General features: G+C 39.9%; 1 protein-coding gene across 7 annotated transcripts in view; it reads left to right on the plus strand.

Moving 5' to 3' along the window:
- The window catches only part of si:zfos-943e10.1 (GRAM domain-containing protein 2B), a 79,028-nt gene extending 61,020 nt beyond the window's left edge, over positions 1–18,008 (plus strand). For 6 of the 7 annotated variants that reach the window (XM_048560176.2, XM_048560174.2, XM_059638571.1 and 3 more), the window contains 4 exons: positions 4,033–4,125; positions 6,768–6,867; positions 7,848–7,955; positions 14,525–18,008. In XM_048560176.2, coding sequence (XP_048416133.1) covers positions 4,033–4,125; positions 6,768–6,867; positions 7,848–7,955; positions 14,525–14,540 — 317 coding nt within the window. In that variant the 3' untranslated portion in view covers positions 14,541–18,008. Of the gene's footprint in view, positions 1–4,032; positions 4,126–6,767; positions 6,868–7,847; positions 7,960–14,524 lie in introns of those variants that run through there. The other variant, XM_059638572.1, reaches the window with a different exon arrangement.
- Positions 18,009–24,787: the final 6,779 nt, after the last annotated feature.

Below are 24,787 nucleotides of genomic sequence, written 5' to 3' on the forward strand. Positions count from 1 at the left end.
CACTCTTTCTTTGACCATTCTCTTATTCCTCACGTAGTGTAAAATACCTTTGTGTTCTCCCTAATCCGTTCTGCCAAGCCTTTCTCGTGCCCCCTCCTGGCTCTCCTCAGACCATTTTTGAGCTTCTTCCTCGCCTGCCTGTAATCCTCTAGAGCTGAGCTTGACCCTAGCTTCGTCCAACTTATGTAAGCTACCTTCTTCCTTTTGACGAGAAGCTCCACCGCTCTCGTCATCCAAGGTTCCTTTACCTTACCCCTTCTTGCCTGTCTCAGAGGGACATATTTATTCATCACTCTCGCAACAACTGTTCCTTAAACAGTCTCCACATGTCCAAAGTGCCCTTACCATGGAACAACTGCTCCCAGTCCATGCTTCCTAACTCATGTCTAATCGCATCATAGTTTCCTTTTCCCCAATTAAATATCCTCCCATTTGGCCTAATCCTCTCCTTCTCCATAGCTATGTAGAATGTGAGGCAGTTATGGTCACTATCACCAAAATGCTCTCCCACCACAAGATCTGATACCTGCCCCGGCTCGTTTCCGAGCACCAAGTCTAGAATGGCCTCTCCCCTCGTCGGCCTGTCAACGTGCTGCGTTAGGAAACCCTCCTGAACACACCTTACAAAAACAGCTCCATTCAAATCTTCTGCTCGAAGGAGGTTCCAATCAATATTAGGAAAGTTAAAGTCACCCATTACAACAACCCTACTACGTCCACACTTTTCCAAAATCTGCCGACCTATGCTTTCTTCAATCTCCCTGCTGCTATTGGGGGGGCCTGTAGTAAACCCCTAACGAGGTGACTACTCCCTTGCTGTTCCCAATTTCCACCCATACTGACTCAGTAGGCAGATCTTCCTCGACAAAGGAAGCTTCTGTAGCTGTGATACCCTCTCTGATTAGTAGTGCTACACCCCCTCCTCTTTTCCCCCCCTCCCTATTCTTTTTAAATGCTCTAAACCCTGGAACATCCAGCAAACATTCCTGCCCCTGACAAACCCATGTCTCTGTTATGGCCACAACATCATAGCATCAGGTACTGATCCATGCTCTAAGTTCATCACTTTTATTCCTGATACTCCTTGCATTAAAGCAAACACACTTTAACTGATCCCTTGGTTCCTTCCCAGGAAAATCCTTCCCACTAGCTGGTCTACCTCTTGCTATTGCCTCACCTGCATCAACTCTCACCTCCGGTATACAGCTCAGGTTCCCACCCCCCTGCCATACTAGTTTAAACCCTCTCGAACTACTCGAGCAAACTTTCCACCCAGGACATTGGTCCCCTTCCAGTTCAGATGCAACCCGTCCTCCTTGTACAGGTCCCACCTTCCCCAAAGGCATCCCAATTATCTACATATCTGAAGCCCTCCCTCCTACACCAGCTGCGCAGCCACGTGTTAAGCTGCGCCCGCTCCCTGTTCCTCGCCTCGCTATCTTGTGGCACCGGTAGTAAACTAGAGAACACTACTCTTGTTCGTCCTGCTTTGCAGCTTCCATCCTAACTCCCTGAAATCACTTTTTATATCCTCAATCCTATTTCTGGCTATGTCATTAGTACCAATATGTGACACGATTTCTGGCTGTTCTCCCTCCCCTTAGCTGAAAAGCTAAGTAGAAGAGGAGGACCATCACAAGGCACCAGAGCATTTTAAAGGTCAAGAGATTTTCTCTGTGTTCTGATACTAGACTATCTGAACCTCCAAAATGCATTACACTTCTCTTGCTAGACAATAAGTACATTCCTAAGATGCTGCTCGGCCTGCTGTGTTCATCCAGCTCCACGCTTTGCTCTCTCGGATTCTCCAGCATCTGCAGTTCCCATCATCTCAAGACATTCCAGAGGTTGGTTTTGGCAGCTGGCAAAGTTATGCAAATGAGAATACCTGACCAACTGGTTTATTGGAACACGTTGAAATGAGCATACTATTATTCTTTATTTGGAAGTGTGTCTGAGTGATCATCAATCAGCAAAACATGATTATTTGTACCCACCCAGATTCCGACCATATTTGTTTGCATTGTTACTGTTGCCTGGTCACATTACCAGAGAATTTTCTTTGGAGTGACAGGAGCAGCAGTCACGTGAAGCTGTGTTATCCCCAGTAAGAAATCCCACCCTTAGTATGGATATGTTCCCTTGCCCCTGTCTAGGGTTCACACAGACAGTGCTGTTAGATGTGCCTTCATCAATGCTCTTAGAGATTTTTCCGAGTGCTTCAAGTATTTTTTTCCATCTCCTTTATCCCTACTTCCCTTTGTCTTTGTCTAAGTTTCATTTTATTAGAATTTTGTCTGCCCTGCTAATGTTCTCTTGACACTTGATCTGCTCTGCACCTGGATTTGTAAATAGTGACGCAGATTAGATTACTTGGGAAATCTTAAGACTTATTTTCACATTCCATGTCTTACAGTTTTAAATCACAAACCAACTATTATAGCAGTGCGTTTTGATGCATTTTACACACTTGTCTTGTAAGATCCTGTTGACCACAATTCTAATTTGGTCACCTTGCCATTTATGCATGGGGCTTTATTGAATTTATTTTCATTCCAAGACTATTAGAACATATTGCAGATACTCTGGGATAACTACTTCTTCAGTCTTGTGGATTCAAACTGTGATGGGTTTTATATTGCTCCTCATTCTGCTCTGCCACACTTCCCAAGCTGGCAAAACATAAAGGTTGTATCGGAGATAATAGGAACTGCAGATGCCGGAGAATCCGAGATAACAAGGTGTAGAGTTGGATGAACACAGCAGGCCAAGCGGCATCAGAGCAGGAAAGCTGACGTTTTGGGCCTAGACCCTTCACCTGATGAAGGGTCCAGGCCCGAAACGTCAGCCTTTCTGCTCCTATATGCTGCTTGACCTGCTGTGTTCGTCCAGCTCTACACCTTGTTATCTAAAATATAAAGGTGCCCATATTTCATATTATTTTCTTGCTTAAGTTCAAGGATTAGTGTAAGAGACTTGGAAATGCAGGGAGAAAACTACAAATGAGGGCATAAGACTCTTTGCATCATCTTTATAGGTGCGTGTGAGCATGTCTTTTCATTTTTTTTATATAAGGTCTTTAAAATCAACCAGTGATAAATAATCATCGACATCTTTCAATGACTAAGCTCTGGAAGATTCTGAAGTTAACCGTTTTTAAATATGTTTAGGATAGAGATTGGTAGCTTTATGATTATTAATGGCATATAGCGTTTTGGGGATAGGGTGGGTAAAAGGCATTGAATAGTAAGGTCGGTTTGATGGGGTGAATAGCCTGTTCCTGTTCTGAAGAGTCTGTCACTCTGCTTTTCCACATTTTGACTTAAGTTACAGACAGCATTGTTATTATTCATGAAACTAATTTCACACACCCTGAGAGAGTACAGGGAGATGGAGGTGGCGCACTTGAATCAGTTAACCTTGCAGTACACCAGATCACTGTACAGCTCATTCCTTCTCGTGCAAATGTATTTTTTTTTTCCCCCCTTCCTTCACTCTCTTCCTTGCAAACATGCTGTCTGTAGCATCTTCTAATTCTGATGAAGGGCTGCTTTTGAAATGTGGGAGAAACTTAAGACTAGTAAAACATCTTCCGTTTAAGACCAACATGAGAGTCCTTTTCTGAGTGGATTGTAAGTCTGTGGAATTTGCTTCCGTACACGGCGCTGGAGGCAGAGCCGTTATGATTTTTATGGCATAGATAAATGGACTTTTGATAAACATGGGAGCCGAAGGTTAATGGTCTGGGGGTGGCTGGTGGGTACAGTTAGGAGTGGGAATGGAATTGGAAGCCAAAGTTGGATCAGTACTGAACGTTGGAGCCAGCTTGTGGAGCCAAATGGCCTGCTCCTGCTCCCTGTTTGTACCTTCATGTTTTTCTTTACAGATTGTGTTTGAATTGTTGAATTTTTTCAGCACTTTTGTCATTTTCAGCATGTGGTTTTAGGTGAAATTCCTTTCATACAACAGGATCCCTAACCATGTAATTTTCCTTTTGTGTACCCACTCTCCCCTCCCCACCTCTTCCTGCAGATTTTGCTGACACAGATGAGAATGGGACCCTCCTTTGTAAGGAGAGCAAAGAACAAGATGATCAGCCTGAAGAAAGAACTTCATGCTACATTGGTAAGGATCATATTACACACACCTAGAATAGTGGAAACAAAGTGACATTTCTGCTCTACATTGAACATGAAGTGATTATGTCTCTGTTTTGTTTGGGCATAGGTAAATGCTTAGCAGCAAGTCGCTGACCCACTCTTGAAACAATTATGAGGCATGTGTAGTGCAAAAACCAGAAGGAGAAAGTAATCTAGTATTGTAACTGACTGATTCAAATGACTTTCACAGATAATAGGGAAGTAAAGCTGTGCAATATGAATGTTCTTCTGTTAAAATGAATTTTAAAAAAACTTCTTTATTCAATTAATTTTTACCTGTAGTGGATCACAAAGTGGCTGAAATAACCAGCTCCCTGACATAATTCCAGATGAATCATGAGTCCAATATTTATGAATTTATTAATAATACTACTCAACGTCAGATCGGTACTGTTGTATGAAGCAGTGTTGCTTAGAGTGAATGAAAGCACAAGGAATACTGTGATGTTGGCAGTCTATGGATAAATCGTATCTATCTCTGAGACACCATTTTTCTCATTCGGTGACAACAGGTTCTCTGATTTTGTTACGTTTTCCAACAAGACGGTCTATTTAACTCAAATCTAAACATTTTCTTACCAAAGATCGTGATTTAAAGAAACATAGTGTAAAATTTAATTCTCAAATCATCCAGGCACCTCTGTACTTTTTTTAAAAAATGATTTGGGATAAACTGAATTACCCCATTCATTGACGACCTACTAGGATTTCCAAATTAGTAAGGTGCAATCATGTAGTAGCTTCCCCGTTAGGCAGACAAGATAGGTTATCTTCACATTTTTTGATAATAAGGAAAAACCAGGAGAGCAAACTCAGCTGAGCACTTAGACTCCTTCCTGTGGTTGACTGCACAGCATTGGGAACACATTGTTCCTTCTCTCTCTGAGGGAAATATTTGAATGTAAGAAAAAGAGTAATGAGGGGTTGAACAATGTGTATCTTGACTTGCAAAACAAAACATGTGGAAAACTTCAGTGACTTTTTGGTTGAATAGTGGCTCTGATGAAAGATCACCCAGATGTACCCAACAAGGCAGTCTTTCACCATTCAAAAGTAGGAAACCAAAGTTGGTTAATTCCCATTTTCATGCTTTGTTTGGATACTTCTGAAAGCTCATGTTTGCATGAGAGATGAGCAAACTAGTAAAGTTTGAACTGTGATAGGGCACCAAAGCAAAGAGAAATCCTTCTTTACACAAACCATGTGTTACAGGACTGTGACTGTCACATTACAGAGGAAGGAAACTCAATAAATTACAAAAAAGATCTTGATTGTAAAACAGTGAAGATGCTCAGCATTTTCAAATGATTTCAAGTCACTTTTTTGTCTTTTCAGCACCGTGATAATTATCATTTCCCCATACGAGTCGTGTATTTTTAGGGAAAATGCTATTTTTGGATTAAAATCATAGTTTCTGTGAGGTATTGTGCTGTGATTCTCTATACTAACTCACTCTCAAGCATTTTATGTTTACTATACTGTGTCGCCATTCATTCATAAAACTGCATTTTTGTCGTACATTTTACTCTTACAAGATAAACTAAATTAAACATACCCTCCCAGGCTGCCAACCCATTACTGTTTCTTTACATCTTTCAATTCTTATTGGCTCCATGCTGCAAGCAGCATTTAGACCTTTTTCTGTATCAAAGGCTACCCCTGAATAAGTGTTAATACTGTAAGCTATTCAGAACAGTGCCATCCCTGCCATCGTGTCTCCATAACTCACTTGAAACTATAGAAAGATTATAGTATTAGTTAGCCCTTACCAATCATCTCTTGGGACTTAAATAGGCTGCAGGACATCAGAATTTCCTCCACCTGCATGTCATTACAGTCTGCTGCTTTTTATCTCTTCGAAATTTCTTTATACACTACCTATTTCTAACTTTTATTTAGGACTACCATCTTGCACTAACATCCAGATTTATACTTTTTAAATACATATTAAGTAGGACTCCTATCCCCTTTTAGAAACTTACTATCAAAACCACTTATAAACCTGCATGAATGAATGTGTAAGAACTGTCAAAAACTGGCAGTAGTAGATGAAATCTCACAATCCAGCTGTGGGAGATCAGATTAATATCCTCTGTACTTTTATTTAGTACATGTATAATTTATCACTTATTTAGATGATATAGGTCTAGTATTTATACTAATATTACTAACTTTAATGACAAAAGTACTAGCACCTCTTAAAGAATGCAAACTCAGACCAGACAGAGATCTGATCACCTCAGGAGTAACAGCCAGCATTTAACAAGGGCTTAAACAATCTCCTGCTTCCCCAGGACAGATGTCATGCAAACTGGTGTATAATAGATACAAGTATGTGACTCCATAGTGCTAAAATTTTGAGAAAACTGTATAAAATAGGCTACAGTAAAACTTTACTTTGGATTCCATCATCGCCACTAACTGTGCCATTGCACATGCTCAATAAAGAGGATATTTTCACCACTCCCTGATCGGGGAAATTATTGAACACAAACTCACATTACAAACAATTGTTGACAAGATTTTTCCTTCTACTTTCTGAAAATTAATCTTTTATGTGCCTTTGCTCATAGTAATCTGAAAAGTTTGCATTTTCTCATCCTGCAGGTAATTCCTGGTTCCAGAAAGTGATGAAAAGGATGAAATCATTTGTTGCATTTCATGAATCGACCACTTTTAACACACTCATTATCATCTATGTGCTGCTGTATGTATTATAAATCTTAACAAATAGAACCATTTATTAGGCTTTGCAAAATTTAAGAGAACATCCAACTTTTTTTCTTTGCAAAGAGAATTGTCGTCTGGTAACTTTTTTTCATAAAAGATTTGAAAACTAGCAAAACCTATGATGCAGATTTTAACCTGGGCTTCTCACAAAACAGTCCAAAATTGCTGGTGCTGTATATTCTCCAAAACAGATGATGATTGAGTGACCAAAGTGCTTGCCAGTTTCAAATGCACTTCTGTATCTTCAGACATATGTGGGACCTTAGTTATTTTGGAATAGAACTAGCAGTTCAGTCACCAAAGAGAACGTAGCTGTGTTTCATTTATTTTGTAGATTAAAAAGGAGCAGAAGTATTCCTCCAATTTGTACAAAACTTGCCTCATGTCCTGGTGCATTGGGTCTCCGTTGACCCCCAAACCAGATAGGCAGTTTTCAGGCCAGGCTGCTCAACATTGAGCTGTCTTTCAGCTGGTGGATATATTTTCTCATTTTTCTGTCTATGGTCCATTCGAATGAATTGTCATGAACTGGGCCTTGTGTTAACACTCGGGTGGTCAGTTGACAACGTGATAGTTGGAAACTAGCCTTTTATTTCTAAATTGACACAGCATTTATTTCAGGGGGTAATGCCTTTTATACAGAATGTGCAGAAGTAACTTACTGGAGCATTTTGTAATGGAGCATTGACCAACATATTTTAATTGTAACCAAATGCTAAGATTAAACCGTATACAAGAAATAATTGTGGTATTCCTTAATAATGCTTTAGAATACATTGTGCAAAAGCAATGTGTTCTGTTTTCTGATGTGGGATAATGCTTGCAAACAAGGATTGATGATCCGTGACGTTGTCACTGCAAACTATTTCAAAAGAGATTACCAGCAAATTATTGGGAAAAGTTCTGTGCAGGTTCAACCTTGATCCTTGTTAATCTATTTTAATTTTTCAATTGCAGAGTACTACTATTGCTGATCTCTTCTGGTTACATTGGCTTCAGAATTGTGGCCCTAGAGGAGCAGCTGATGTCTATGGGGGCCTGGCCAGAGCTCCATACGCACAATCAGTAAGTACATTAACTGGTCAGATCAAATTGATTGCCTCTTTGAAAGTGTTGTGCCATGCTTGTAAGCTATATGGAGCATTCACATCTTCAGGTTGCTCCTTATGGTACCTGTACGTCCCCCCCACACATCTAATTGGTAACCACCTCTTCATAGAAGTGTAGAGTGGTGACAGTACCAGGCCCATTACTTAAAAAAAGACACATTTAAAGTGCTTTATATATGCTCTGAAATGTATATCTTGCTGAAAAATGAGACATTTTACTGGAATGATTTGTCTTGCCCTTGTCAAGAATAATGCAAGAATGGCAAGTTTTAAACCCTAATCACTTATATTTAAAAGTAGAATAGTGATGATTAGCTCATGGAGGGTCTGCTGAAGGCGTTGCCATGAAGAAAGTATTGGTGAACTCTTATGGGCTCCGTAGCTTTCTGACAATTTAATGGTTCCAGGCTTTATCATATTTCTTTTGTTTGCGGTGTGATTGAACGTAATCATAGATCATAGAATTCTTACAGTGTGGAAACAGGCCCTCAGCCCAACAAGTCCACACAGACCCTTGGAGCATCCCCCTATAACCTACCTGAGCTACATATCCCTGAACAACACGGGCAATTTAGCACGGCCAGTCCACCTAGTCTGCACATCTTTGGACTGTGGGTGGAAACTAGAGCACCCGGAGGTAACCCACACAGACATGGAGAGAATGTGCAACGTCCGCACAGACAGTTGCCCGAGGGTGGAACTGAACCCTGGCGCTGTGAGGCAGCAGCGCTAACCACTGAGCCCCCGTGCCACCCAAATGTAACATATGTCAAGCAATTGCACATGAGCCACTTTGCAAGTTTGGTTGTTAGCGTAGCTGTCATCACACTCCAGATTAGTACAACTATTAGAAATGTCTTCATTTAGGATTTTTATCACACATTTGTTCTTCACAGAAAGAGTGAATGTGCAATAGATTAGCAGACACAGGTGAGAGCAATGTAATCATTTGGAAACTTGTTGTATGCCAGCAGAGCTTCAGAGACTTTCAGGATGAATGAATTGAAATGGGCTGAATGAGATTTCACACCCAAGATTATGTTGTGATGTCTGGAATGGTGGCTTGTATACAAGACCATTTCTGTCCTCCAGCTGAAAAAGATCAGCCTGTGGACAAGGTTGATTTAAAATTCAAGATATGTTTATAAACTGTGCTGCATAAAGTAACGAAAATGTCTCTAGTGAAAGCCAAAGTAGTAATGCTTGAGCCTTTTGATTTCATCATATCGCTTTACACAGAGGTAAAGCAGACTCTTATTACCGGTTCTGTTGTCATTTTCCTGTAATTGATGTAGTTTATGCCTTCAGAAATAAAGCCATTCAGTTGAATAGTTCTATGGTTGCATTCCAAAAGAGCATGTTAGAGCTTGCAAAACTGAAGATTTTATTACTAAAGCCACTCCTACTTACCATACTTTCCGAGAGTTACACCCTAATTATTGTAACTTCTGTACCATATGGAAGTGTTTACTTTGACCCGGAAAAAGCCTCGGTTTAACCCCTCATCAAAAGGCAGAGCCTGTAACAGTGTGACACTCCCTTAGTTCTACACTGAAATGTGTGCTGAGGCTTTGTGACCAAGTCTGTGTTGTTGGACATGAACCACCTGACTGTCAGGGGCTCTTCCCACTGCCCACTCTGCCTTTGTATGTGTAATTTAAATGGTTCATACATTAAAGAGCATGACAACTCCCTAACTAGTAGTTGCCCTGCATCGAATTGATTAAGACAGAACATGAGTATCTCAGTCATGGTTGATTAAAGTCAAATGACTTTGTCATGTTACTGGTCAAATCCAGTCACAGTAAATCTACTCAAATAAATCCATTCTTAATTCAAAGATTTAGCTTATGTCTTTTTTATCACTGGAATTGCCTAGTAATCTTAAACAGATGGTTATTGGAAATTAGGAAGTCATTTCTAAAAGAAAGCATTAAATTATTAATAACATGCATTTAAACACAAACTTGCATTTTATATGGGACATTTCATAACCTAATAGACTCTTCCAATGTAAATTTCCTGATGGACTCCATTATTATTCTTCAGGATGAAGCCAACACAACAATAAATACCTGCTAGCTTTGTGCCACATGTTCTCTAATGGATGTGAGTTTCCTCGCTGAGCTGGAAGGTTAGTTTTCAGACGTTTCATCACCATTCTAGGTAACATCATCAGTGAGCCTCCGACGAAGCGCTGGTGTTATGTCCCGCTTTCTATTTATCTGGTTAGGTTTCCTTGGGTTCGTAATGTCATTTCCTGTTCTTTTTCTCAGAGGGTGGTAGATTGATTTGGAGCCAATGTGTTTGTTGATGCAGTTCCGGTTGGAATGCCGTGCTTCTAGGAATTCTTGTGCATGTCTCTGTTTGGCTGGTCCCAGGATGGATGTGTTGTCCCAATCAAAGTGGTGTCCTTCCTCATCTGTATGTAAGGATACGAGTGATAGTGGGTCATATCGTTTTGTGGCTAGTTGATGTTCATGTATCCTGGTGGCTAGCTTTCTGCCAGTTTGTCCAATGTAGTGTTTGTCACAGTTCTTGCAAGGTATTTTGTAGATGACGTTCGTTTTATTTGTTGTCTGTATAGGGTCTTTTAAGTTCATTAGCTGCTGTTTTAGTGTGTTGGTGGGTTTGTGGGCTACCCTGATGCCAAGAGGTCCGAGTAGTCTGGCAGTCATTTTGAAAATGTCTTTGATGTAGGGGAGAGTGGTTATGGTTTCTGAGCCCGTTTTGTCTGTTTGTTTGGGTTTGTTGCTGAGGAATCGGCGGACTGTGTTCATAGGGTACCCATTCTTTTGGAATACGCTGTATAGGTGATTTTCCTCTGCTCTGCGTAGTTCCTCTGTGCTGCAGTGTGTGGTGGCTCGTTGGAATAATGCTCTAATGCAGCTTTGTTTGTGGGTGCAAAATGACATCACCAGTGCAGGAAATGACATTACCAACCCAAGGAAACCTAACCAGATAAATAGAAAGCAGGATATAACACCAGCGCTTCATTGGACGCTCACTGATGTTACCTAGAATGGTGACGAAACGTCTGAAAACTAACCTTCCAGCTCAGCAAGCAAACTCAAAACCAGAACCTCAACCTGAGCTACAAATCTTCTCAAAACTCGCTATGTTCTCTAATGTAAAGAAAATACTTGGTTGCCCATTGTTAACTATTCAACCATTGGATGCCTTCACCCTAATAGTTTAATGAGTTTTCGGTTTGGTTTTGAACTTGCCACAGTCATGCGTACACAAGCCTCACGAACTGAAGGGGATTCTGGATGTTTCCACTAACTCTCATTCCTTCTTCTAAAGTACTCCTGAGTGATTTTATTAAAAATATAGTCCTCTTTATTTCTTGCTTTCCTTCATCCATAACATGACGCATGCTGCAGTGTTCTGTCTTCTTCCTCCTGCCCCACCCTCTCTAAGTTACCAATACTATCTTAGGATGGAAAAATAAAGACTCCAATCTGTTCACATTTAAACTAAAATAATTTGGACATAATCTATCACTTTGTATTGAAAACACACTAATGCCCGCGCAGACAACAGCTTATCACAAATGAATGACTTTTTTTTTTACTATTTCTGACCAGCAGAATGGAATTTAAAAATGCATGCTTTTGCAAAACAACAATGCAAATCAAATTATTGAAGACAAACTTGTGCTTTTTAAGTCCTAATGCAGGAGATGCATTTGAAGCTTTTATTTAAAATTCAAGCTTACTGTGCTTTCTTTAAAAATTGATTTTTGTTTTAAATTTTTAAGTGCTAGGCACTTTCATCTGCAGTCAATTCAGCTTTGGAAAATATGAAACTGTTGACTGTTAAGTGAAATCAGTTTCCAGTAATGGCTTTGTCTTCCATTACAAAATGATCATTCTTTGGAAGTATGATGTGTGCAGCTGAAAATAGATTGAAGTATTCCACTGTTGACTGGAAGCAAACATTTGGCCAAGATGATAAACATTTATTATTTTTCTACAGAATTCCCATATGAGTGGATTTATATGTGTATATGTACCATCTTTGAGTTGTACAGTCACGCAGCATGGAAACAGGTCCTTCGGTCCAACTCGTCCATGCCACCCAAACTAAACTAGTCCCACTCACCAGCCCATCTCCCTCTAAACTTTTCCTATTCATGTACCTGTCCAAGGGTCTTTTAAATGTTATAACTATACCTGCATCCGCCACTTCCTTGGCAGTTCATTGCACGTACAAACCAGCCTCTGTGTGAAAAGGTTGCCCCTCAGGTCCCTTTTTAAATCTTCCTTTTCACCTTAAAACAATGTCCCCTAGTTTTGAACTCACCCACTCCAGGGAAGAGATCTTTACTATTCACCTTCTTAATGCCCCTCATGATTTTATAAATCCCCATTGGGTCACCCCTCAACCTGCCAGCCTATCCTTATAACTCAAACCCTCCATTCCTGAACCCTCTTCAAATTAATGAAAATATGCTATTCCATGTTGTCACATGAGCTCTGAATTAATAAAGCTTGTTTAGCCCTTTTAGATTTGAGTTAAAGCCGACCAGCAGTCAAGATTTATTGAAACAGGTTAAATGTTAGTTTATTGCAAGCTATGTAATAATAGAGTTAAATCCAATTAACAAATTACAGGAAGCAAGATGAAAACAAATACAAATAAGTCAAAAGAATGTTTCCTGAGGAGAATATCTTTGGTATACCGCTGGGACCCGTTGCTCAGGTTTCTTGTTGAAATGATGAGGTTACTCCTTGAAAGATAGGTCCAGCAACAGCAAAGTCTTCGTACTTCTGGATAGATGGAGCATGCTTGCACAGGGAGACACAACAGATAGAGAGACTAAAACAGAGAAAGGTTTCTTGTATATTTGCAAGTTGCCTCGACATTTTTGGCTGAATTTGGTTGATCCCTGAGCAGATATGTTCTACTGAGCTGAGATATCTCCCGTTTTGAAGTTGCTGCTTCAGACTTTGCTGAGGAGTTCTGATTTTAAAATGGAAGTTCACAACTATATACAGATCAAGAGGCTGCTATGATAACTTTTGCTGATACATTTTTGCATAGAACAAGCCGTTATGCTGGAAATCCCCCTGGGGGTTTCTTCTAGTTTCCTGCTTGTTGTCTGAAAAGTATTGATTTCTCACGTCAGTAAAAGAAAAGCCATTTTATTGTCCAGAGGGGTGATTGAATTCCAGTGGTTCTGTTTTGTAATCACTGTACCAGCCAGTCTTTTAGCCAGCTGGCATGAATGAACAGGGACAATCATGTGGCTCGTGGCAGCCATTTTTCTATGGCATGTCAATTATTTAAACAGCCAGAGGAGATGCTACAGTGGTCATGACACTGGATTAGTGCCTAGAATAGTACTGTAGGAGGTAGGTTTAAATCTACTCATGGCAGCTGGTGGAATTTCAGTTCAACTCACGAAGGTTTGGAATATGAACTTAGTCTCCATAATGTTGCTGTAAAATTACCTTCACGTATGGCAGGAAAGAACACATCTGATTCAATAATGCTGTGGGGAAGGATATCTGCTATCTTGGTCCAACCTACATGTGACTCCAGATTTACGGCAATGTAGTATAACCATGAAATGCCTTAGAAAGTCACTCAGTTCAAGGAAGTAAGGGATGGGCAACAAATCGTTGTCAATCATGCCCACGTTCCACTAAAGAAGAAAGGAAAAATTGTCAAACCAGTCTATAGACAAAATATGATGATGTTCACTTAGTTGTAACTCAAATATTTTGGGAGATGGATTTCAAATGGCTAATTGCTCTAGCTATGAAGAGAGGTTGAATAGATTAATATTATTTACATTAGAAAGACAGGTTGAGTGGGGACCTGATTGAGGTCTACAAAATCATGAGAGGCATAGACAGGGTGGATAGCAAGAAGCTTTTTCCCCAGACTGGGGGTCTCAATTACTCCGGATCACGATTTCAAGGTGAGAGGAGAAAAGTTTAAGGGAGATATGCGTGGAAAGTTCTTTACGCAGAGGACGGTGGGTGCCTGGAATGCATTGCCGGCAGAGGCGGGCACAATGATGTCATTTAAGATGTATCTAGACAGATACGTGAATGGACAGGGAGCAGAGGGATACAGATCCTTGGAAAATAGGCAACAGGTTTAGATAGAGGATCTGGATCGGCGCAGGCTTGGAGGGCCAAAGGGCCTGTTTATGTGCTGTAATTTTCCTTGTTCTGTGACATTTGCCAACCAGCATTTTCACATTTTGTTTGAAGTACCAGGCCATAGTAAGATTGCTATGTTAAAGGATTAAAGAGTTCCCTGTATCTGACTTGGTGGTCACTGATGTATCTTTAACAACAACAATAAAAACAAGGAGAAATGGCTGGGAAAGCTCAGCAGGTCTTCGGCATCTGTGGAGAGAAATCAGAGTTAAGAAAAGTTAACTAAGATTTCTCTCCACAGGTACTGCCAGACCTGAGCTTTTCCGGTAATTTCTGTTTTTGTTTCTGATTTACAGCACCAGTCGTTCTTTTGAATTTTATTTACCCGTGTATCTTTCCTTTGTAGATATAGAAAAACATGAAGGTAGAAGAATAACTGTGAGCAGCACCATCTGTGTGTCCAAGGACTCCGATCTGCTCAGATGACTCTACAACAGGATTATGTGAATTTCACTGTTTCACACAAAGCTTTCGGGCACCAGGGGATAATGTGTCTGTTGACTGTCAAAAAGAGCGATAGTCTAAACTTTGTTTTTAGTCTGTAACAAACTAAATGTTTTAGTGGTGCCCTCTTTGTACAGAGGGGGCACTTGTCAGAAATTTGATTATTTTGTGGCAAGTACCACCTATCAATTCTAGAAAAGTGGAAACATTTGGAAATAGTGCAATGATTTTAAGTTGTTCCAGCCAGTAAACTCAGGATTTATCACTGATTTGCCTCTCAGGTGACTAGCTGCTACTATAAGATGATCTTGTGAACTAGCTAGCATTGAAAGTAACCTTGAACCTTTTTGATTTGAAAATTTCATGCTGTAAACAATGTTTACACACACTGTTGTATGAAAAAACAGTCCATGACTTGCATGATTGGTTTGATGTAGTACAAGGCAGAAGACACAATCCAAGCTACTTTTCAAGCTTAAGCATTAGGCACTCTGTAAGTTGGTCTCTAAGGTAAATGACTGCAGAATGGTATAACTGGAATTTGTGTGAGATTAATGAGAGCTGACTCAGTTTATTCTGATTTAATGTCATTGTGTTTTGACAGTGTAATTTGTGCAGTACTCTATCCCTGCAGTGTATAAAATTTAACAAAGGACAACTGTTATAGCTGGTAGCAAAAGGCTGTGTAGGTGTAAACAAGAATCTGTTACAGTTTTTCCAACACATGAAAGAGTTCATATGCAGTACTGTCTTCATTCAGAAATATCACAAAAATAAATAACTTTTATGAGCTGAGCTTCAGTGGTTTGTTTCTTTGAAACAGGCCATACAATATTTTGATTATCTTAACATTGCAATATTGTACACTTTAGAGCTACCCTGTATTAAATTTGCAATTGATGTTGCATACTGATTTGGACAACAACATTGTACAGCAGACGGTCAGGTCTCACCAGATGGTGAGTTATAATCCCAATCACATGCTTTACTACTTTATTACAGTCCCTCCTGCTCCTCTCTTTTTTGTTTTGTTCTGTTATCGTTTGATTTCTTCTTTCCCCTCCTCTTACTCTTGCCCTACCCCAGGCCTTCCCTTTTCCCTCCCCACCACCATCTTTCCATATCATCGCATTTCTACCTTTTATTCAATTCTAAAGTCAAATTCACCTTGAAGCATTTACTCTCTCTCCCTCTGTGGATACATCTGGAACTGCTGGATTCTTCCAGAATTTAGTTTTTTTCTGGTTTTCAGCATCCACAGTATTTTGCTTTTAATTTTTTACTTGTTTTGTTCCTTGAATGTATCCACAATATAATCTCGTCTTTATGGGTGATAATACAATATGCATAGGAGATAAACCTTTAACTTTGACTGTTGTGTAACAACATAGACATTGAGCTGCTAGTTGTCGAAGTTAAACATTCTAACATTGACACACTCCCTGTCAGTGAAGACACATGGTTCTCCATAATTATCAAAATCAAAACATTTTGACAACAGGAAATCTAAATCTACAGTCAAACCCAAACCGCAAGCAGCAATGAATCCAAACCGAACGGATAAAAGCAACAATTAATGGAATTATACTGTATGTTCATCTTTATCCTAGAAGATTTGTTCTTAGTGAGTCATTTTCTAATTAATTAATTTAACCTAACTGTTGTGAAGTGGCGTCTGATTTACTGTGTACTTTCAATTTTATCATAATTTATTTTCTATTTATAGCTCATGGCATGTAAATAATTGAGAGTTTAATGAACTCAATCTGACAGCATATTATCTATTGAATTTATTACATTGTCAGGTGTTGTGGATCTTTCATTTTAATTCTGTAATCTAGAGAGACTGGTAATTTGCAGCATATTGCAATTATTTGTATACTGAAATGTTCAGAATTGTACAATCTTTATTATTTTGTACTTATTTTAACGAGTGTTGGTGACCATGTTGAGAGTTATGATTGTTCGTTTTATTTGTATTTTCATCACAATTTGGCATATATTGCCATCACGATTTTTCAGTATGTATTTATCATTTATTACAGATTTCCTAGTCCTTCATTTTATCAAGACAAAGCAATCTAGCATGATGTTTAAGGGACAGTGTCAAAGGGTGTGGTAGACTTGCTTTTGATCCATTAAAAGCTGGTTAGTGTTATCTGAACCTTGTGTATAGTAACCACATATCTTACTCCCACATGTCATTATTGGTTTCAGTTTCTCACATGGACTATTGAAGCAGGGAAAATAAGTAGAAACAGAAGGCTTTTGGAAGTGCCTCCACATTAGTTCCAGTAAGAAGAATAGTCACGAGCTGACGTGACATATATTTTCATTAATAATTTTCTATAATGACAGTTATGTGGGTGCGTTCACAGCATGCTCTCTCAAATAGAGCTGTGACGTTTTTTCCTCCTTTTGCGTTTGTAGAAAGACCACATTGTTCCTTGCATTTATGAATCGCCCTCAGTCCTAAAGGCACATGACAGCCAATAAGCCTCTGCAGGTTGATTTTTACAACTATTAATTTATATGCCAAAGACTCAAAAGGAGGAAACATCTAAACAGCAGAAGTGTTCGGGAATAATTTCCCACTACAGATTAGATTCCCTACAGTGTGGAAACAGACCCTTCGGCCCAACATGTCCACACAGCCCCTTGCAGCATCCCTCCCAGACCCATCCCCCTATAACCCACACATCCCTGAACACTACGGGCAATTTAGCATGGCCGATTCACCTAGCCTGCACATCTTTGGACCGGGGGAGGAAACCGGAGCACCCGGAGGAAACTCCCACAGACATGGGGAGAATGTGCAAACTCCGCACAGACAGTTACCCGAGGCTGGAATCGAACCCGGGTCCCTGGCGCTGTGAGGCTGCAGTGCTAACCACTGAGCTACCGTGCCGCTGTGCATTAGTAGTAATGAACTGATGTAAGGGACACAGTTTGTGTGGAGGATGATAAATATAAATCTGACCTTATCTGAGAAATTACCCAGATTCTTCTTCAAACAATAAAGCAATTCTCTCTCGCTCTCTCCGGACCATTTTCACCAATTTTCATTGCCAGAATGGTGCAAGAAAGATATAAATGACGCAGGAAACCTGTCTCTTTACTTGGTTTCAAATCATTAATGTTACACCAATTCTGTGCTCTCAACATCTCACAGGAGAGTTATTGGAATGATTAGGAAAATGTGAATATTTTAAAAACTGTTGGTTCTCCAGAAATATAACTTGTCCATTATATTTGTGTTTATGCTAGTAAGAATACACTATCCGTATTTTAATGTATTTGAGTAATGAGATTCTTTGGATTTAAAAAGGTGCTCTTGTTTTGCTTGAAGAGGAATGTTGGAATGATTGTATCAAATCTGCACTAATTCGCATGCCATTTCTGTGAAATGGTTTTTGTAAACTAAAATATAAATAAAACTATAAATTATTAGCTTATTGTTTTCTCTTTTTTTGTGTCAGCATTTCTACCTTGGTATGACCAAGATGGCAGGAATGCACGGCCTTTCTCTAGTCTCAATACTCTATGGGTCACAATGTACAATATTGTAATTGTTTTATCCAGTTCCCTATACAGTCAATTCTATGCTTTCTCAATCTTCGACTTAACTCGGAAAAAACCATCAACTAATTAATTTTTATTAGATTATTCTTTTTATAATAAATGAACGTGCAGAACTTGTTAACACAGTTTGTGAATTAAATATTATAAATATTTACCCCCTTTAATTAATCTAAGCCAAAACACTGCAAGTTATGGAGGTGGAGGTGAGGGGTCACAGCAAACAGATTTTACGTTTCAGAGATTCGTGTCAAAGAAAAACCAACTTTAGGCAAATAATTGCAAGTTCTTGAGGGAGAAGAGATTATATGGTATGTTCAGATGGCTGTCGATCTGGTGCCCTGCAACATAGACAGTAACTAAACATGTATAGTTGTCTGGGGTCTTGGCAGGTGCAGCTTGCTCAGCAAGTACTGTACTGCGAAATCTTCTAATTGTCCTTTTGATGATATCTGGATTTCATACTGGCCTTAAATAGTATTTCAGAAGCAGGAGAGAAATGAGCTGAACAGCCCTTTCCTTAGCAAGCAGAATTTCAAACAACGTTAAGAGTGGCACCTGATGCAGTCGGTATAGTAATTACATAGACATCTTGGTACTGATATTTAAAGAGGGTGCTAAACCTAGGAATACTCGGAAGATTGCCAGTCACATCTGTGCTATTCCGAGTGTATGATCCAAGGGTGAACTGATTTGATCATGACTTGTGTGGGCTGGAGAGGTGAATATTCCCCAACTTCTGTCTACAAAAAAAGCACCCTGAGCTTACAGTCCACCAGCCACTTCAACACACACACCTGTTCCTTGACCAACATCTGTCTCCGTGCAAGCAGGAAGAACAGTACTTCATTTTCTGCTTGGAGTTTTGGAGTCTTCTAGACTCTATCAGAGTTCATTAACTTGAGCTCTCCCATGTCCTTACTCCAATCCCCACACACCAGGTCTTATCATCACTTAGTCTGCTATTATACCCAACCCATTGTTGGTCACTAACAGACCCCACTAATAGCTATTCACCCTCCGAGCCAGATTGCTATCCACTCCTTTGTCTGTCCAACTGTTATCTTTCTTTGGGTTCTATCCCCACTTATCATTTACTCCTTAACACCCCTCCCTCAACCCCACCTTCTGCATATAAACCAACATTTTCCTGGCTACCATCAGTTCTGAGGAAGGATCACTCGACCCAAAACATTAACTCTGATCTCTCTCCACAGATGCTGCTGGACCTGCTGAGCTTTTTCAGTAATTTCTGTTTTGGATTCTCCAGCTCTTCCTGGTTCATAGGCAGTCTCAGAAAAATGCTCACTTGCTGGAACTTGCAGCTCCTGCCCTGCTTTAGCTGGTGGATTTCCTGCACTCTAGGAAATTCAATGTGGAAGCATTACATTTAAATGGCTGCCAAAATTTGAGGAACCCATGGTCATTGAAATATTTACATTCTTGAGATGTCTTTATCAAACAGGTTAATTCATCTTCAAAGCGTCTGATTTTTAGATTTATGGAGGGAGGAAAGATGATGCCTCTTGTAGGTAGTGTGACTACTATCGGCAATTAAAAATCGGAGTTGATCTTTGAAACTAAAACAAATGGATAGGCTTGTGCTCAGGATGGGTTATGACCCTGGGTGATGATTCTACTGGACAAGTTCTCAATGAAATTTGGCTTGATAGATGTTTAAAATTTTGGTTGATAGGGTTGCGGTCACGGGAGTATAACCATGTGAATCTGTGTAATTTCTTTAACACCGCAATATAATATTAGAATAATAGATTAGAACATGAAAGCAAAAATCAATATTTAGATATAGAAAATGGTTTAGTCGTAGTTTGAACGCTTATCTAAAGTTTTCAACTTAGTTCTTAATGGTATCAATTCATGGAGATTTAAGTTGTACTTCATTGATTCTCCCCAGTATTTTAGATTCACATGCGGAATGTGAGTTGCCCGTCCTTGGTTAGTGTCATTGAGTCATTACAGCACGGATACAGACCCTTCAGTCCAACTCATCTGTGCTGACCAGACATCCCAATCTGACCTAGTCCCGTTTGCCAGCATTTGGCTCATACCCCTCTAACCCCTTCCTATTCATATACCCATCCAGATGCTTTTTGCATGTTGTCATTGTAGCCACCTCCACCACTTCCCCTGGCAGCTCAATCCACACATGCACCGTGCTCTGCCTGAAAATGTTACCCCTCAGGTCCTTTTTAAATCTTTCCCCTCTTCACTCCCCAAAATCTTTTCAGCATGTACAAGGTACGAGTCAGAAGTGTGATAGATACTCCCCACTTGTCTGGATGCATGCAACTCCAACAGCACTCAAAGATTGGCACCAGCTATGACAAAGCCTGCACAACAGAAGGAAAAAGTAACTGGAGCAATCTAGTTCTATTAATTGTTAGAACTTAGGCAACTTTCACATCCTGGTTTTAATCCATTGCATTGCCCTCAAGTATATTCACTCTTTTCACCCGATTGGATTACAAAGGAAACAGGAGCTATTTTTTAAAATTGTGCTTTTAAATACATTACTCTATCTGTTTTATATGTAAATTTGATATTAATTGATTGGAGAAGATCTTACAGCAACACCTCCTCATCTATAAAGGTAAATGGCAAGGTCCTTGAAAGATTGACCTCTATATTTTGGGTGCCTCCTCTTGACAAAGGCAGACATAAGCAAAAATATTAATAATGACCTTCAATGTGCCAGTTCCTAGGAAAAGAAGATTTGAAGACAAGGATCACAAATGGGAATCTAAGTTTTACTGGTCAGTAGTGATTCCCCTTCCTCCTATATGCATCTCAAAAATGAGGAGAACTACCAGCTGTGGTGTCTTTGGAAGATTCTCTAAGTCCCTGGCAAGAAAGGCTCTGCCCTCAGCTCTATAACTCTACGCTCTCCCAAAGCTACTTGCCCTGTATGAAGATTCTAATCAGTCAAAACCAGTTTTGCTCAACACAGAATATTGTTTAAATGCCTGACACCAGACTTCTAAAGCATTTACACAATTCAGAAGTCAGTTATGGCAAGAGGCTCCCAGGTGGACAGAGCAAATGTTTTAGGGGTGTCCTCAAAACATCCTTGAAGAGGTCAAACATAAGTGGCATGGGAGACTCTGGCTCAGGACAGACATAAATGAAGTAGGTTCATTCAAGAAGAAGCAATGTTAGCTGTCATTATTATCCAATAATAAATAATCTCTACTGATTTAATTGTGTAGGCTGAATTAATTTAAGTATTGCCCAGTGCTGGTGAAAGGGCTTTATTACAGCTGCTGGATTCCAACAAAGTGCTTATGCAAAGTTTAATTGTCAGAGGGAAGATCAAGGTTCCTAAACTTGGTGCATGACTCCATTAAGCTGCTCAAGTGAGAGACTAAGAGGAACAATTACTTCCCACAGCTGTACCTGTAATTGTAAAGATGCAACAGTAGCAGAGAGTAGCATTGATAAGTTATTTCTTTAACATACCAGTTATACTCTACAAATTCTGTCCAGTCCCACTCTGTTTCATGCTGGGAGTCCTTGTGGTGCTGGCACTGAAAAAGAGAAACAGAGTTAGCATTTCAAGTCCAATGACTATTCTTTGGAAAACTCAAACCTTCTGAATTACACTCGAACTTTTTGTTTGTATTTCAGATCTTCAACATCCACAGTTTTATTTGTGTTATTCACTCATGGTACGTGGGCATCATTAATTGGGCCAGCATTTATTGCCTGCCCTTAGTTGCCCTTGAGAAGTTGGTGGAGACCTGCAATGATCCAATGTAGTCAATCTGGTGTAGGTAGACCCACAATATCATTAGAGCAGGAGTTCTGGGCTTTTGACCCAGCAACACTGAAGGAACAGTGATATAGTTCCAAATCAGAACGGTTAGTGGCTTGACGGGGGACTTGCAGGTGGTGTTACTTCCTATGTATTTGCTGCCCTGTCCTTCTCGATTGTAGTGGTTGTGGGTTTGGAAGGAGCCTTGGTGAAATTCTGCAGAGCACACTGCTACAACTGACCACCAGTGGTGGAGAGTCTGAATGTTTTTGGATGTGGTGCCAATCAAGCAGACTGCTTTGTCCCAATTTGTACCTTGTAGACATTGGAGAGACTTTGGGGAGTCAGAAAGTGAGTTACTTGCTGCAGTATTCCCTGCCTCTGACCTCCTCTTGTAACCATTTGCTTTTAAATATTTATGAATAAAGTGTGGTTCTATTATCAAAAACACGAGAGGTTGTGTTACATTATGAACAGAGTGAAGTTATGGGGCAAAATTCTGCTCTAATTAACAAATAGATGAATGCACATTTTCACCATTGTTAATTAATTTGCAATTTAGAAATGACAGATTTCAAACCCACATCAATACTGGAATCAGGTCATTACCTTCGTTGTTTCTAAGTGGAAAGAGGATGGCAGTGTAGGAAGGTACTGGCCCTACTGTTTCCAAAGATCACATTTCAATTAGCAGCTTATTAATTATGGATAGAAACAGGAAGTCACCCATTAATTTGTCAGAGGGATTTTATCCCTTTGGTGTCTGTTATCCATACAATAAATGCAAAAGGTAAAATGGAGATGGATATATACATGTTAATAATGTGCATTCAACAATAAGTGTAAAGTTCTGCTAATGTGGAGAATTGCAGGATTTCAGTACCAGCCTTCGAGCAATTTTAAAGGGATGATAACATGTCTGATAAAATTACTTGGAGTCAGAAATAGATTACAACATTTTACTTCAGTGATCCTGAAACACACCGGAATCACAGTTGGGGGGAATTCCACATCTCAGTTTCTGAACACTTGAATTAATGGTGGAAAAGCAATAGCGATGTATATAATTCCTACAGTGTGGGAGCTGGCCATTCAGCCCATTGAATTCTAACTTCCCCTCTGAAGGGCATTCCACTCTGACCCACCCCATCTCTGTAACCCTGCATTCCCCACCTAGCCTGCACATCTTTAGACTGTGGGAGAAAAACCTATAGAGGGACAGGGAGAACATGCAAACTCCACGCAGACAGGAACCTGAAGCTGGAATTGAACCTGGCCCTGGCGCTGTGAGGCAGCAGTGCTAATTACTGAATCACTGAATCACTGTGCTGTCCCTGGGAGTGATGCAGAAAATCCTAACTGTAATGTTTAAACCAACAGCTAGCTGGCAGCGGGTACAACTATTGGTCTGGATAGCATAGGTCTGAGGGGATAACATTTTTCTCATAAATTCAAGATAATTCCTTGTTCCTTTTGGTCTGTCTGAGAGTTGCTTTTGGCAATTAAGCACATCCTGCACTCCTGACAGTGAGGCTCACCTGAAGGGAAGAGGTGGTGGAAGGAATGGCTAGTGACAGTGACATTTCACCACCCCGCCTCACTACCCTCCATCAGAATATTGAACTTGTGAATGTGTGTAGAAGAACAAGGAAAATTAGATTTACTTCAAAGGAATGTAGGCTAAATAAGTTAAAAAACTAAGGAGCAGAAAATTATGAAAGATGTACTATTTTAAAATCAGTATTAAATTGTATGAAATTGGTCATAATCAGTTTCAGTCATCATAAGCACTTCAATTACATTTTATCAGATGTTACTATTTCAGAACAATTCAGCAGGATTTCTGAAACACACACCAGGTGCTATTTACTTATCATTGTGTTCGGCAAGAAAATTCAGGTTGGTAAAATATTAGAATGTGAGTCTTCCAGTAACCATCTAAATGCAATAATAAGTCAGCAGCAGCGTAGCCTACATTTCCTGCTTGCCATTACCTGAGTCTCAGGTTGCATTTACACAATTGACAACAGGAGCTAAGCGGAGTTTGCATCCTGCCTGCTGTATAATAATAAACACTGTTCGTTGATATATTTTCCCAATATCATTTCCCAGCCTCAGGTAAGGACTTGGTGCCAACTGTATATTATTTATTTTTGCCTCCAGCACAGTTACCAAAACCAATGGGTTTCATGTTGGAACTCCCACTTTCTGGAATGCTTGAATAAGTGGATGAGTCAGATTGTTAGTATTCAAACATTTAAAACAGTAACTGAGATGACAGCACACTATTCTCAAATGAACGGCATGGTGGCTCAGTGATTAGCACTACAGCCTCACAGCACCAGGGACCTGGGTTCAATTCCAGCCTCAGGCAACTGTCTGTGTGGAGTTTGCACATTCATCCTGTGTCTGTGCGGGTTTCCTCCCATGGTCCAAAGATATGCAGGCTAGGGGGATCGGCCATGCTAAATTGCCTGTAGTGTTCAGGGGTGAGTGGGTTACAGGGGGATGGGTCTGGGTGGGATGCTTCAAGGGGTGGTGAGGACTTGTTGGGCCAAAGGGCCTGTTTCCACACTGTAGGGAATCTAAAAAAAAATCCCAAGACAGTAGTCTCAATGGCTCCCCTAATATGAGTGAATGCCTGAGTGACTAGATTTGGATTCTTTTCCAGATCATACTTTCAATGGTACCAAGTGAAAGAATTTATCTGAAAAGTGGACAAGAACAAACCCTCCCAAACAATTGTTAGGCACCAGTTGTTTCAAAATCAATTTTCTATTAATTACTCTGGATTGCAGAGATTTATAACTTACA

This window comes from Stegostoma tigrinum, chromosome 30, assembly GCF_030684315.1.
Source record: "Stegostoma tigrinum isolate sSteTig4 chromosome 30, sSteTig4.hap1, whole genome shotgun sequence".
Classification (NCBI taxonomy): Eukaryota; Metazoa; Chordata; class Chondrichthyes; order Orectolobiformes; family Stegostomatidae; genus Stegostoma; species Stegostoma tigrinum.